Genomic DNA, 16768 nt, shown 5'->3' on the forward strand with positions numbered 1-16768 from the left:
ATCCTGCCTGACAGTTTAGTTGCTATGTATACACTGCCTAACAACAGGGCAGCACCTACAGGTCACAGCACTACCGAGAGCTTACAGCTGAATCATGCCTGACAGTATAGTTGCTATGTATACACTGCCTAACAACAGGGCAGCACCTACAGCTCACAGCACTACCGAGAGCTTACAGCTGAATCCTGCCTGACAGTTTAGTTGCTATGTATACACTGCCTAACAACAGGGCAGCACCTACAGCTCACAGCACTACTGAGAGCTTACAGCTGAATCCTGCCTGACAGTATAGTTGCTATGTATACACTGCCTAACAACAGGGCAGCACCTACAGCTCACAGCACTACCGAGAGCTTACAGCTGAATCCTGCCTGACAGTTTAGTTGCTATGTATACACTGCCTAACAACAGGGCAGCACCTACAGGTCACAGCACTACCGAGAGCTTACAGCTGAATCATGCCTGACAGTATAGTTGCTATGTATACACTGCCTAACAACAGGGCAGCACCTACAGCTCACAGCACTACTGAGAGCTTACAGCTGAATCCTGCCTGACAGTATAGTTGCTATGTATACACTGCCTAACAACAGGGCAGCACCTACAGCTCACAGCACTACCGAGAGCTTACAGCTGAATCCTGCCTGACAGTATAGTTGCTATGTATACACTGCCTAACAACAGGGCAGCACCTACAGCTCACAGCACTACTGAGAGCTTACAGCTGAATCCTGCCTGACAGTATAGTTGCTATGTATACACTGCCTAACAACAGGGCAGCACCTACAGCTCACAGCACTACTGAGAGCTACAGTAGGAAAGAGGCTTTTAACCTATCCACCCCTCTTTTCCCCTTCAATCTCGTGGTCAACCATAGAAAACACCGGTAACTGATTAAGGAGGGAGGAACAAAAAATATAAACCCAATGCCTTATTCACACAACTGATTTCAAAATTGTAATCATCATCATCTGTGTAGCGAATTTGATATTTTTTTTCTCCATTGGTTTCTTGTGTCAATTTTCTTGCCAAAATTGGAGTCTGATTGTACATGCTACATTTTTTTTTAAAATAAGATACTAATTCTGCATTTCATTCTGATATTAAACTTGTCCTTCTGGGTGGGGAGTGTGATTAGCCCTTTAATAAAAGCCAGTGAGACGTATATGCTAAAAGTAAACCTATTTTGGCATACAATTCCCAGTTAGAAAATAATGCTAAAATCACTGGATATACTGTATTAAGGATATCCTTATTTTTTGGCTTTCCAAGCACACCATTTTCATGCTGCCCATAATCATGTAGTGAGAGGGGCTTTACTTTCCAGAATGTAGTAACCACTGCTTTTTGATAGCATGGTGGTTAAGTTGAAATAAAAAGGACATCCAGATGTTGCGGCCTTAACCCATCTGCAACTGTAAAGTACAGGGTCATGGTCAATGTTACGTTCCGGATTCAGACAAGTGTCTGTTGGGTGACTCCCTACCGGCATGCAAATTGTTCCTCCATAGCTTTAGTTGCCATCATGTACTCAGTCATTTGGAGAAGCTATATTTTACATATCTGTCAGACGGGCGAGGAAATCTGGTGAGCCAACTTGTGAACATTTCTTCAGTGAGCCCAGTGATTGACACTAATCGATAGCCATTATTACATTTCTCTAACATATGGCGGTGCGTAGCAGATAAAAACCTTGCCATTTATGCCTTGTAATACATTTACTCCACAATTAGAGCAGCATGATCCTAGTGACTGTTCTCTGCCAAAACATAAGGGTCATGCTGAAATGCATTTTTTTTTCTTTTAATAACATATATTTTTTTTGTTTTACTAGTTGGGCAATGGTGACTTTTTATACCTTCAAGTCGAGCCTTCATCAATAGGTCACTATCCCAAAATCTCTGACGCATCTCGCCCTTCACATACGACCTGCGAGGTCTACATTCTTTACTCTTCGTAAAATTTCTGGTCATTTATTCATATTTTATTTATTCATCATTTAGTCATCTCTTTCATCAGTATTCTGATGAGAACTACAGAGCTAGCAAAGCACTGATAATTGTAGATCTCCAAGAATATTGGCTACCTGGCTTCAGTCCACCCTGAGCTCCATAAAATCGACTGTAGTTATCTGTGGTTACAAAGGCTGTATACTTTATATTAACACATTTAAGTTAACAAAAATAATTTACCTTTAAAGCAAATATAGTAAAATAAGTCAAAAAGTAGTACTAAAGGCTCCTAGGAATGACAACACAAAGCAAGTGACTACCGGTACACATTATTTCTCCCAACAGTAAACAGTTCAGTACACAGTCATGCGTATGGTCTTCTCCAAAAAGGTACAACTGTTCCTCTGTGTATATATTTGAATATGAGAAACTCATATGTACAAGAACAAATACATAAAAGAGCTGACAACACAAGGACTCACCCAACATCTATAAGGGGTGCCTTCCCTTTCTCCCGTTTGTAACAAATGAACAGCTCTGGACTCTTCAGACTTCCGTGATTGAGATTTGCCTGAAGACCACTTGACGTGATTTCGATGCATGTGAACCCCTCAGGCACGGTCTCACCAGCTGTCCGGTTGATGATGACAATATCCGTTATTGGAGCTTTGGGGCGACCAGCTTTGGTCTCCAACCGGGCCACATCATGATCCAGGAGTTTAGAGGTATCTGTCAATCCTGCCACCACAAAGTAATCTGCGACACGGGGACCTTTATCTTCCATCATATCTGCAGATGATTGCCTAGAAAAAAAACAAGGGGGGGAAAGTCAATAGAGCCTTGAGTTTCTTGGTTATTTTTTGTTAAATCACAATACAAGTTATTAATAATTGTATGAAGCATCAGTATGGAATGGATATCAGTTCCACTGTCAGTGGTTTGTAATAGCCACACATGGATAGCCACTTTTTTTGGGGTACAGTGCACAATGGGGCCCTGTGTGTTTAGATACATGTGGGTCTTAGCAGTTGGGCCTGGATCAGACATTTATGGCTAAAACTGTGAATATACCATAAATGTCCAAAACGTAGGAATGTTCTGATCCCTGTTTGGAGCCCAAACACCTTAACTGCTTTTATGATCAGATAATCCTGTTCTGACTGAAAGAGGCAATCACTCCAAGACCGAATTCACAAGACCATTAAACACAGACCAAGCTCATACTGCAACACCCACCCAGGCCAGTGGGCATCTTAACCTGAGCCAAGTCACTTAGCTCAAATCAGAAGGCCTGGTGGTTGAACTGGATATTATAAGAGCATGGACATGTACAATTTAAAAAAGAGGATAGGGAAGAAGGGGTAAGTGTTAAAGCTTAAAGGGAACCTGTCTGGTCCGATAACCTGAAGATATAGGGTTAATGGGCGGGTTAATAGTGTTATGAAGGTGCCCAGCCACAGTACTGAAAGTACGTCACCCGGTAGAAAATGAACTATTTCTTCCGGGAGCTATCAGCTTTCACTTATACAGACGTGCTTGGAGCCATTAGTCACCATTCACAGCATTGAGAGCTGCAACACATCCCTGAAGTGACTGACAGCTGACTGTACAGTGCATCAGTGCAGAGCCAGCTGTCAGTCAGTGCAGAGATGTGCTTACAGCCACCGCTCTCAGTGCTGTGAACGGTGACTAATGGCTCCAAGCAAGTCTGTATGACTGAAAGCCAGTGGCTCCCGGGAGAAATAAAGTTGGTTTTCTCCCGGGTGCTGCACTTTCAGTACTATGACCGGGCACCTTCAGAACACTATTAACCTGCACATTAATCCTATATCTTCAGGTTAATTGTGCTACTGCGCTTGATTAGTTCCCTTTAAACTCTTGTAGCGCAAATGTCTGTGACTGGACTACAGCTCCACTGTATTGGTAGCAGATAATACTACGGTAACTTGCAGTGCCTAAACTATAAACCTGGTAGGTGATAACGTTACTGGTACTCTTAAGTATACAATGTGGTTCAGTGCCACCTATAGTATTTGAAATTGCAAGTAACCTTTACATCATATTCCGCTGCAGCATATTTCCTTACAGTTGTGCTAAAGAACATCGTTAATGTGTCCAAATGTAGCCTTGTGGTTCATTTAAACAGGCCAACGTTAGACCAGCAAATAATGCAGATTTACTATATTCAATTTGTTAGGGGATAGTTTACTGACCGGTTTGTACAAGCCAACGAGCAATTATGGGGCAGAACAATCACTACTATGAATGCTCTGTTGCTATATACAGCATGTTATTGGCAGCACATGTAATGCTTACACAGGGTGATGTGCTGCCAATACCAATGATTTCATGCAAACACAAAAATCACCCAAATAATGAGTGGATAAATGTCCAAATATCAAGCAAAACGCATACATACACCAACAAATAGGGAACTAGTGTTCTTTGAAATGCTCCTTCACCAATTATTAGGTCTGTAAAAGGGCCATAACACATCAGATAATAATGTATGCCTGCATTAACACAACACATCATGTTCTATTACTAAGCATTCATCTGGCGTGCACACACCCAGATCATCTTTATTGATAGGTCTACAGTAAAGCAAACAAACAACCCTGATGTCAATGACCAGCTCCATCTCCATAGACTGGATTAGGAGCAATTACAGTAGAAGTTATTCTTTTTTTTTTTTCCCGTATCTACACTTAGTTTTAGATCAGAATCTAACATTGTGATATGCACAGTTCTTGATTACACAATTATCAAACCATCGACAAACATTCAGTGGGTTATAAGTAAGGAACAATTGCTAAACGCATTCGATGGTAATTCATAAGAAGAATTCAATCAGTTTTTTGTACTGCAGAATGAAGAGTTCTGATAGGTATGACACAAACAACGAAATGCACACACCAAAAACAAACTTATCAGCTGACATTTAACCCTTCCAGAAATGTGACATCGGGGTGGAGGAAGAGAGAAGCCTGCACTATTCTTGGCAGGAGCCTGCTGTCTTAAACAGCCAACACCTTTGGCTAAAAGCAGCGAGCAGAGCTAGCTCAGATCGCTGCTATCTAATCACTTAGGGCAGTTTCACACATCCGGCATTTCGCCGGATCCATCACACTCCAGTACAGTGTTAATACTGTACTATGGCATCGCAGCAAGCTCCGGTCACATGCTCCAGTCACATGACAGCATGTGACCGGAGCTTGCCACGATGTCATTATACAGTATTACACTGTACTGAAGTGTGATAAGTGTGACGGGGCCGGCAATCCAGCGAAATGCCGGATGTGTGAAACAGGCCTTATATGCCCCTTTCAATCTCAGATTACGGGCTGAAAACCCCATTGTCGCCATGTTTGGTACATATATAAAGCTCAACTACAGAGGAGATCATTATTTTTTACTAAATACAGCAATATCAAAGTATGAGTAGCGGGGGTGGTTGAAAAAACAAAGTTAAAACAAAAGTAAAATTCAAAAAAAATTAAATAATAACTTAAAAGGTTAAAACATTGTTTATTTTCTGATTGGGAAAAAAGTGGAAGCTGAAAAGTAAGCAAGCATATTTAGTTTCTCTGTATCCAACCTCTCTTAACATAATTACCATTGCTTGTCCACTACACCTCTCCTCAGAAATCAAAATGTCTTATGTATGCTAAAAATGTAATAATAATTATTAATAAAATAATATATATAATATATATAATTATTATTAAAATATATATTTTATCATCATCATCAGCGACAGTGTCAAAAAATGTCCCGGATCACCCCCCTTAACTACGTGCAGGTAGTTACTGGTATCTATCTGCCTATTGTGCCCAGTGCCTATATCTGCAGGCACAGAGCTGCTCCTACCATTGATTCACCAGTAGGCGGTGCTCGGTACAACAGGTAGGTAGGTAGTTGCCTCTGTTAAAAAAAAAAAAAAAATTATTGATAACCTTTTTTTAAAAAGTTAAAATAAAAATCTTAGATTTTTTAAACAACTAAAATATATTCAATATATTAAAAAAATAAAATAAACACAACTATATAGGTTTGGAATTGTCGTAACTATACTGACCTGAAGTACCATGTGGTCATGTTAATCATACACTGAATAAACAAAACCCAAAGAACAATTACGGCATGCACTTGATTTTTTTTTTTCCAACATTTCACCACACTTGGAATTCTTTGTCTATGTTTTAATTCATTATATGGTAAATTAATGGTGTTATTGAAAACTACAAATAACAGAGTAATAGAGGAAGGGTCTTGCATCTGCGCCAAGGACTCGATGGATTCAGAAGGAGATTAATGCTTTTTTTAATAACATGCACAGGTCGACGCGTTTCAGGAGTCACAGCTCCCTTCATCTGGACAACAGGCAAAAGGAACATCAAATGAGATTTGATGTTCCTTTTGCCTGTTGTCCTGATGAAGGGAGCTGTGACTCCTGAAACGCGTCGACCTGTGCATGTTATTAAAAAAAGCATTAATCTCCTTCTGAATCCATCGAGTCCTTGGCGCAGATGCAAGACCCTTCCTCTATTACACTCTGTTATCTGACATCTCTTGGGGCTGCTGCCTGGACCCGGATTCCTATATGCCCGCATAGTGGTTGTGACTGTCACAACCATTATTAGGTGAGTGTGATTCATTATTTCACCCCTTTCCCCACTGGGATAAGACCCTATTGCGCTTTTTCTTCCACAGTTCGTATTCATTGAAAACTACAAAGCATTCAGCAAAATATCAAGCCCTCAAATCAAAGGAAAAAAAAAAAAGTATGAAGAAGAGGAAAAACAAATAAGCAAAAGTGCAATAAACAAAAAATGTCTATTATAGGAATAGGTTAATGTTGCCTAGAAATTACGGCAAGTAGATAAGTAACTACCGTATTCTGGACATGTGGTAAGAGTAGGACAGAAGCAATATCACAGCTGTGTCTTGTGAGGACCCTTGAACCTGTGTGTCCATCACATGGTCAGGACACATCAGCCAGTAGTAATAAACAGTAACTTCCTATGGGACGGCAGCCGCAATAAAACACTGTAGGCAGGGGTCCGCAAGTGTGGAGGGAGCCGAGCTCCATCTACACGCGACAGATGCCAACTATGTTACTTACACAAATGGCATCTGTGTATAACAGTTGTGGCTGTTAACCATTTAGATGAGGCTATCAATATATGATACTGGCATTGAAATGGAGCGGTTGCCAATGTTTGAATGAACCGGCTCCTACCACCCCTGCAATATAGTCATGGTGTAACAAGTTGAAATACAAAAGAGACCATGATTTTTCCTGCATACCGCAATACTGTGTATTGTTGTACGTACAGTGGCTTGCGAAAGTATTCGGCCCCTTTTCAATTTTTCAACCTTTTTCCACATTTCAGGCTTCAAACAAAGATAAAAATGTTATTGTTCTGGTGAAGAATCAACAACAAGTGGGACACAATTGTGAAGTTGAACCAAATTTATTGCTTATTTTAAACTTTTATAAAAAAAAATAACAGTAAAGTGGGGCGTGCAATATTATTCCCCTTTAAGTTAATACTTTGTAGCGCCACCTTTTGCTGCGATTACAGCTACAAGTCGCTTGGGGTATGTGTCTATCAGTTTTGCACATTGAGAGACTGAAATTCTTGCCCATTCTTCCTTTGCAAACAGCTCGAGCTGAGTAAGGTTGGATGGAGAGCGTTTGTGAACAGCAGTTTTCAGCTCTTTCCACAGATTCTCGATTGGATTCAGGTCTGGACTTTGACTTGGCCATTGCACCTGGATACGTTTATTTGTGAACCATTACATTGTAGATTTTGCTTTATGTTTGGGATCATTGTCTTGTTGGAAGACAAATCTCCGTCCCAGTCTTAGGTTTTTTTGCAGACTCCAACAGGTTTTCTTTAAGAATGGTCCTGTATTTGGCTCCATCAATTTGAACCATCTTCCCTGTCCATGCTGAAGAAAAGCAGGCCCACACCATGATGCTGCCAACACAATGTTTGACAGTGGGGATGCTGTGTTCAGGGTGATCAGCTGTGTTGCTTTTTCGACAAACATATCGTCTGGCATTGTGACCAAATAGTTTGATTTTGGTTTCATCTGACCAGAGAACCTTCTTCCATGTGTTTGGTGTGTCTCCCAGGTGGCTTGTGGCAAACTTTAAACTACACTTTTTATGGATATCTTTGAGAAATGGCTTTCTTCTTGCCACTTTTCCATAAAGGCCAGATTTGTGAAGTGTATAACTAATTGTTGTCCTATGGACAGACTCTCCCACCTCAGCTGTAGATCTCTGCAGTTCATCCAGAGTGATCATGGGCCTCTTGGCTGCATCTCTGATCAGTCTTCTTGTCTGAGATGATAGTTTGGATGGACGGCCGGGTCTTGGTAGATTTGCAGTGGTATGATACTCCTTACATTTCAATATGATCGCTTGCACAGTGCTCCTTGGGATGTTTAAGGTTGTGGAAATCAAGTTTGGCATCACTGTAATCGCACTGACGTAGACAATCGTGTCTCTAGATCATGTTTACTGCACGATGAACATAACAAACAAAGCAGGAAAAACAATGTCAAAATTGCGTTTTATTTTTTCATTCTAATTGGCATTTGCTCTCACTTATCAGTACATTGGAAAATAAAAACGATATCATTTAAAACTACAAGTGTCCTACAAAGAAGCAGCCCTTGTTGATAGTAAAATATTCAAACTCCTTCTCTTCCGCACATGCGTAGTTCACCTCACTGAAGCTGGGACACGTACACCCGGCTTCACAGACAACGATGGTGTTAAGAAAGCTGAGCGCATGCGCAAGATTTGTAGCGTGCTGGCGATGATGCCGCACAGGGGCGTGATAACATGCTGAGTGGGCTGACTTTTCTGGGGAAAGTAACACCTCATTGAGGTGTAAAACAAAGGGTTTGTTAGGCAGGGTATTTCGCAATAAATATACAAATGCTGGAGAGCATGGAGGACCTGTCCGGTTCCCTTAAGGTCAGGCCCACTCAGTACAATTTAATGCTGCTTTTAAAAATTTTCTTTGTTTGGAAAAAAAAAAAAAAAATTGAGTGAAAAAACAAAACAGAAATAAATTTCCACTGTGTAATATGCACCAGATTTTCCACATGCAAATAAATGCCTGAATTCACACACGATTTCTTCATATGTGAAACAGCAACCACAAAAGAGCAGAAGTATAATTTGCACTGAGGTGCTCTACTACACAGCAGATTTCTGCCTACCAATCTGTGGCGGAAATCCACTGCGTCTTGTATGGGCATCCGCCACAGAAGAAGGTGGGGGCCAAACCCACGTGCAAAAACACTAGTTTATGCAGACACCTGTAGAAAAAAAAATTATGGCGGTCTTGCTACATTTTCTCCCTTTATGGGGGCATATTTAACACTTTTTCTTATATAGAAACACTGGGATTCTGCACATAAAAAGGCAATTGTTTCTAACATGCAAAAAGCAATGCACCAAAAAACTACAGCTCAACAGCATCGCGCCTACTGGGCAGGAATCTTCATAAAATCATATCCACATTGCTTTAACTGTTTGAGCAGATTTTTAGTGGAAAAATATAGCATACATGGGAACATATTCTTAAAGGGATTCTGTCAGCAGGTTTTTGCTGCTACATCTGACAGCAACCTAATAGGCAAGGAGATTCTGAATCCAACAGTATATCACATAGATTACTGGGTACAGCCATTCTCCCACAATCAAGAAATTGAGTTTTAAGCATGTAGACGAGCCCACTGTGCTGTCCTGTCCACATCAGGATCTTAATAGATATTCTGCATTGACTGTGAGGGGGGGCTTGTCGGCCTTCTCTGCACGATTTCCTAGTCCTGCAATGTTAATCACAGGGTAATAAACCCTTTAGCTAAGTAAACAATTGCGCACACACAGATAAGAGGGGCATAGTTGCTTTTTGTTTTTTTTAAGCCTTACATCATGCTGTCCTCAGCTTACATAGCAAAAACCTGCTGACAGATTCCCTATAAGCAAGTTTGCAATATAATCTCTCTGTCTATCTGCTCTCATTCTTCTGCAATGACAACTTTTATTTTTCATAGTATACAGCAGATTTCCATTGAGCTCGGCCACCGGTGCCTGCCCAGACACTGACAGAGTGCACGGTAGTTACATTACAGAAGAGGGGGGTTAACTCCTAACATACTAGCTCCCTCTTTGCAGCCCATCGATTTTATACAACAGTTAGCTACTCACTTCCCTCCTATAAATATCTTTCAAGAATCACAAGCCCTGGATCTTCTCCCTTAGAATGTCCTCTAATCACAGCTCTCACTTTCCTGAGCCGTGTGCATGTTTTCCCTATATGTAAATATAGTGATAGCAGAACACACTCAGAACAACCAATGATATGTGATTGTGTTACAGCCAAACTTGTGCTGCGATTTGTAGGTCTACTTATACTACAGCTTTGCTCACCACAGCTGTAAATCCAAGAGGAGTCCTCACCACCAGAACAAGGAAGTCAATGAGACTGGAAAGCCGTATATTGCTCAAGAGACAATTTGAGAATACCCCTTTAATGCTGGGTTCACATTGAGTTTGATCCCCATTTCAGTGGCTCCGTCAGAGCTCATATACAAAGTCCTGTATAAGGGATTTGGGGGTATGCGTTGATAGGCCCATTGCCTTTAATGATGCAGACACTGTCACTCCGTCGGACAGTGTGCTAGTCAAAGCAACCATGCAAAAGACGCAGCACCTACATAAATCTACAAAGAAAATCTTTCTAATATGGACAAATAAAGCAAATAAGACAGTGGAAAGTAAAACAAATTCACTAAATACATAAACCATTGTCTTGACCTACGATCAAAGACTCCCAACATGGGCAGAGCAGGCAAAAGATATACACTGTGGTACACCATTATAGAAGCAACCCAGTGCCACTCACACAGTACGGATGCAGTCATGCTCTGGTCCGTGGCCTCTGATCACTATATTGCTACAACCAGATGTGCAGCAAGAGGCAGACACGAGCCACGGATGAGAGCGTGCCAGTAAAACACTATGTGAGCGCCATTGAGCTCTTTCAGTTCAATATGCCACAGATTGAGTTCTGGCAGTGCTCCCTTTGGGCAGGCAAATGCTGTCAATGGCTAGTTTCACACATCCGGCATTTCCCCGGATTGCCGGATCTGTCACACTCCAGTACAGTGCAATACAGTACAATGGCATTGCGGCCAGCTCTGGTCACATGCTCCAGTCACATGACAACATGCGACCGGAACTTGCCGTAATGCCATTATACTGTATTGCACTGTACTGGAGTGTGACGGATCCAGCAAAGCGGCGAAATGCCGGATGTGTGAAACTGGCCTAAAAACGCATTCAGATGGCCTTGATTTTTCACATAAACAAAAAGATGATACAAGTGTTATCAGTGTTGGTCAGTGTGTCACTTTCTACAATCAGTGATTCTCACATACGGATATTTACAAAGCTTGTCCTATCCATTGCAATGTTTATCATGGACAGAACACTGATGCCATCCGTCTGCTGACCGTGGTTTTCACAGACTGATTGTATTGGTATATTTTATCCGTAATATTAGTAACAAAATATGGACAGGTCTCTGTGATTTTTGTACGGACACATGGTCCAATCTGATTTCAATGGTCTTTCCTAATCATAAGTCATGAATATCTCAGCCCTTGACAATCCCTTAGATATTGATGACTTGGGTGCGGGTGCCGGATGTCAGACTATCACCAATCCGCTATTTGCAGTTCCCTACTTTGGAAGTAGCCGTTCTTTGGTATGGTATCTCAGCTCTTATTCAATTCAACAGTATCAGTGCTGATGCACCGAAGAGTAACGACTAAACCGTGGACGAAGATGTGGTTATCCTGGTCAGAACACCTGGCAGTGGGAACTGCAAACAGTTGACCGGTGGGGGTGCTGGACCTCCCATCAATCTGATATTAATGACTTATTTGAAGGTGCCCATAACGGTTGTGATAATTCTGTAGGCCCTTCATCTAGTCAAACACCTCATACGAACTAGCAGCCGATCATATAGTAGGTACTGTTTAAAAAGATTTTCCCATAACAAGCTAGTATAGCAGGCCTGGACAAATCTTGCCTGGAGCACTTTTGTGTGCACAGTGTAGAGGCGAGGAGCATGTGCAGTATCAGTGTGAGTGTGTCCATGAGAATATTCCACAGCGCATGTGCGGCAATATGTGGAACCTCGCATGCACTAGATATGTGAATGCTATAGGAAGTAATGGCGGCAGAAAGGGTTGGAAACAAAATATGGACGTAGATCCATGTGTATCATTAAGTTATACGCGACTTGTAATGAGCGGACTGTCATATGAGACTAGTCTAGAATTGTTAATATGGGGTATATTTGGGTGTAAAATTACTTCCCAATATGATTCTGCTCATCAGTACGATTACGGCGATACCAAAGGTCCAATTTACTTTTACTGTTTTAGTGGTGTAAAAAAAAAAGAAGAAAAAAATAGGTGGTTGTGTCACCATTTTCCAAGACCTACCGTATTTTTCAGACTATTAAGACGCACTTTTTTTTCCTCCAAATTTTGTAGGAAAATGGGGGGGGGGTACGTCTTATAGTCTGAATATATGGTGGTGGTGGTGGAGGAATCAATAAGCCTAAGGCTGCTCACCTGTTCGAGTTGTGCACACACACACACATATATGAGAAAGCACACGCACAATCATACTACTGATCGCGGCGGCGTAAGGACCTGCAACGCTGTGCACTGCGTTGAGCTTCCAGGACCTGTCCTGCACCACATGGCCAGAAGCACCTGGTATCACTGGATGTGGTGAGTGTGCGGGCAGGATTGTACCGGTATTTCTGCTTTCGTGAGTGTGTGTGAGTGTATGCAATCGGATGTGAGTGTATAGTCTGATGCGTGAGTGTGTGTTCTGTTGTGTGAGTCAACAAGGCGCAGGGGATAACCATAACAGGTGAACAATTGTAGGGAGAACTCCGCTCCACCCGTTATTGGTAGAGGTAGGTCCTGGCTGTAATACACAGTGATTACCTGCAGCGTATATCTCGGGCTCACTCAGAGAGTGCAGCTTCCCCCCCCCATTTTACCCAATTCTGACTTGCGCCATACATGTACGGCGGATGTCATGAAGTGGTTAAAAAGCACCACTTCAGTTGGGGCTTTTTTTTTTCATCAGCTCGGGTATGGCACTTTAAATCTAAGCCCCCTGTCATATACTCACCTTCCAGCGTCTCCACCTTTTACAGACGCTGCTCCGGTCCTATCTTGTGACGTCTAATGGGGCAGAAGTCAGAAGTTAAGTCACAAGCTCTCAAAACAAGTCTATGAGAGCCAGAATGAGGCCAGAACATGGCCATCATAGACTTGTATTAAGTTGTGACCTCTACTACTTTATATTTTCCTTAGTTGATGTGGCTGCTGTAAAGCATCTCTCTTAGGCCTCATTCAGATGTCCATGTAGCATCCTTTTTTTCATGGATACAGCATTTACCCCTTATAATCTATCAGCTGAAGTATGTCGGCCATACATTTTCCTGTGCTGAATACTTTATTGGAAACGCATGTGTGCAAATGACAGCGTGCGATCTCCAATACAGCCTACGAGTTTCAGCATATCATTTCTTCATCATGGATGACCCAAGGTTAATGAAGGGCCGACTGTCTTCTGCTGATACCCCTTTGCCTGTTCAGGCTGCAGTGTGTAGTGAGCTGTCGTTTCCCGAGTTTACATTATAACCTATGGTTCTATTCACATGTCTCCGTTTTCACACGGCTCACGTGTCTTTGCAAAACACACAGACATGACAGGTTTTTTTTCCGGTATCATGAATGAAAAGGGCCAAGAAAAGTCTATGGGTCTGTGAAAATCACGTACAGCACACGGATGGCAGCAGTGCACTGTGTGTGTTTAACATTGAAAGGATAGGAGAAGCTTTATCATGTATTTATTCATCCATGCAAACAAACTGACGGTAAATATGGACCGCGCACGGATACAAAACACTGATGACACCGGCTTAGGCTACTTTCACACTTGCGTTGGACGGCTTTCGTAGCATTGCGTTGTGTGACGGATGCTACGGATTGTACAAAACAACGGAAAGCTTTTTTTTTTTTAATTTTATTTTTTTTTCCTTCTTTACAGTTTTACCGAGCCGGCAGCCGGGCGCTCTCAATAGCCGGCGGCCGGGCGCTCAGCTGAGCGCTCTCAATAGCCGGCGGCCGGGCGCTCAGCTGAGCGCTCTCAATAGCTGGCGGCCGGGCGCTCAGCTGAGCGCTCTCAATAGCCGGCGGCCGGGCGCTCAGCTGAGCGCTCTCAATAGCCGGCGGCCGGGCGCTCAGCTGAGCGCTCTCACTAGCCGGCGGCCGGGCGCTCAGCTGAGCGCTCTCACATGCCGGCGGCCGGGCGCTCAGCTGAGCGCTCTCACATGCCGGCGGCCGGGCGCTCAGCTGAGCGCTCTCACATGCCGGCGGCCGGGCGCTCAGCTGAGCGCTCTCACATGCCGGCGGCCGGGCGCTCAGCTGAGCGCTCTCACATGCCGGCAGCCGGGCGATCAGCTGAGCGCTCTCACATGCCGGCGGCCGGGCGCTCAGCTGAGCGCTCTCACATGCCGGCAGCCGGGCGATCAGCTGAGCGCTCTCACATGCCGGCGGCCGGGCGCTCAGCTGAGCGCTCTCACATGCCGGCGGCCGGGCGCTCAGCTGAGCGCTCTCACATGCCGGCGGCCGGGCGCTCAGCTGAGCGCTCTCACATGCCGGCGGCCGGGCGCTCAGCTGAGCGCTCTCACATGCCGGCAGCCGGGCGATCAGCTGAGCGCTCTCACATGCCGGCGGCCAGGCGATCAGCTGAGCGCTCTCACATGCCGGCGGCCGGGCGATCAGCTGAGCGCTCTCACATGCCGGCGGCCAGGCGATCAGCTGAGCGCTCTCACATGCCGGCGGCCGGGCGATCAGCCGAGAGTTCTCACATGCCGGCGGCCTGGCGCTCAGCTGAACATTCAGCCACCGAGAAACAAAATAAAGTTTCTGTGATTTAAAAAAAAAAAAAAAAAGAGCATGCACAGTGAAAAATAAAGGTTTCCGTCGCTAAAAAAAGTTACATGCAGCGTTCCTTCTGCCCGACGCAGCGTCAAAATAACGACGCTGCGTCGCCCAGCGGATGCAACGCTGACACTTGCGTTACAGTGCGTCGTCCATACAAGTCAATAGAGAATAGCGCAGTGCGTTAACGGACTGCGCTATTCTCCATAGTGACGGACTGCGCTGAACGCAAGTGTGAAAGTAGCCTTAAACACACATTTCTGAACGAGACCTTAGTGCTGCTAGCAGTTCAGGAATCATGGCTGCCCTATAATCATGTACAAAATATAAAGAAATGGAAAAAGAATACCAGCAAAAACCAGTGTAGGTGACGCATTCCCCTCAGGCCCAGGTCACATGTCCAGTAATCAGCTGTTACAACAGATCCTGCAAACACAACTTTGTCCATTGTTAAATAACTGATTGCAGCTGGATCCTTTAACATTGGAGTCTATGGAGAACGGATCCTCTAACTTATTGCTATTTATCATCCGTTTTGCTCTCATTATGTAGCAGATCCACTTTTTTTTTTTGCTTACAGGATCACTTTCAAATGGAAGATAAATAATCCATTAACGGATCTGTTTCCCATAGACTTTAATGTTAAAATTTTTTAAAAACAGACAAAAAAAAGGGTTTTTTGCCAAGGGATTGCTGCTGGATCCTGACAGTTACTGTCCCGAGTCCATGGGAGACTAGTAGCCTGTGTGGCCAGCCATTTCACCGGAGTAATACACCCATCATCTGCTATTTTGTGGAGATGACGCGTTTCAGCGCTGAGGACACAGAGGGGTATGGTGGGTGCAGGCAGGGTACAGCTGGCAGGGACGTCATGTGCCAGCCTCAGCCCAGGTGGAAGCGGACACCCACCGCTGGGAGTACCGCCAGGTAACCTGAGCCACCTATATGCCCTGCTCACAATGGCTAGCAGAGCAGCACTGCTCCACGGCGTAGGCTGTGCCAGCATGGCGTGCTGACGCGGGACAGGTGCCACTTGTTGCCGCTGCTCAGATAAGTGCAGACATTTCCCCTGCACTGACATCACTGCCCCTCCCTCACTACGCCCAGGCCCCGTCCTCACTTACCTGGGCCACAGGGCACCACACGGTAGGAAGACGCTAATGGCAGCAGCTTACATTACACGCTCATACAGCCAGCTGCCCCTGACACCGCGGCCGTCACCCGCAGCACTGGCGCCATGATCTTCACTTCAGACCGGAGAATACTTCCGGGCTTAGCCCCGGTGACCGCCTCCCTACTGCCGCCTAGTGGCCGGTCCTGGCACTGCACTGGATAAAGTTCCCCTTTGACTTTCTGACTTGGGAGCGTCAGGTGACTGGAGGGTCACGTGACACAGGATCCCGGGCGGATCACGCGTGTGTGTGGAAACTGAGAAGAAAGATGGTGATGGTGACTAAGCTTGTACAGTGCAGAGGGGCTGAGTCACGCTGGTCACCTTCTCCTATCAGAGGAATAGCGCTGATAATTGGGTAGTAATGGGCTGTATAGTGTTTGTGGAGGGAGGAAAGCTTGGGTAATGCATTATGGGAATTTAAAGGGATTATTTCACTTTCTAAAAGTGTTTACAAGTGGTTAGCACTTTACTGAGTGGCCTCTGTGGACATGTTGTGCTCCTGTCAACTGTGATACCCACCAGGAAGGCATGTGGCTATAGAGGCCACTGATTGGCTGCAGCAGTCACATGA

General features: G+C 44.1%; 1 protein-coding gene across 2 annotated transcripts in view; it reads right to left on the reverse strand.

Moving 5' to 3' along the window:
• The window catches only part of DENND4C (DENN domain containing 4C), a 179972-nt gene extending 163637 nt beyond the window's left edge, over positions 1–16335 (reverse strand). For both annotated transcript variants that reach the window (XM_075316381.1, XM_075316374.1), the window contains exons 1-2: positions 16148–16335; positions 2435–2755 (exon numbers count right to left, since the gene is read on the reverse strand). In XM_075316381.1, the coding sequence (XP_075172496.1) occupies positions 2435–2739 (305 nt within the window). In that variant the 5' untranslated portion in view covers positions 2740–2755; positions 16148–16335. The remainder of the gene's footprint in view (positions 1–2434; positions 2756–16147) is intronic.
• Positions 16336–16768: the final 433 nt, after the last annotated feature.

Source organism: Anomaloglossus baeobatrachus, chromosome 1 (genome assembly GCF_048569485.1).
Source record: "Anomaloglossus baeobatrachus isolate aAnoBae1 chromosome 1, aAnoBae1.hap1, whole genome shotgun sequence".
Taxonomy (NCBI): Eukaryota; Metazoa; Chordata; class Amphibia; order Anura; family Aromobatidae; genus Anomaloglossus; species Anomaloglossus baeobatrachus.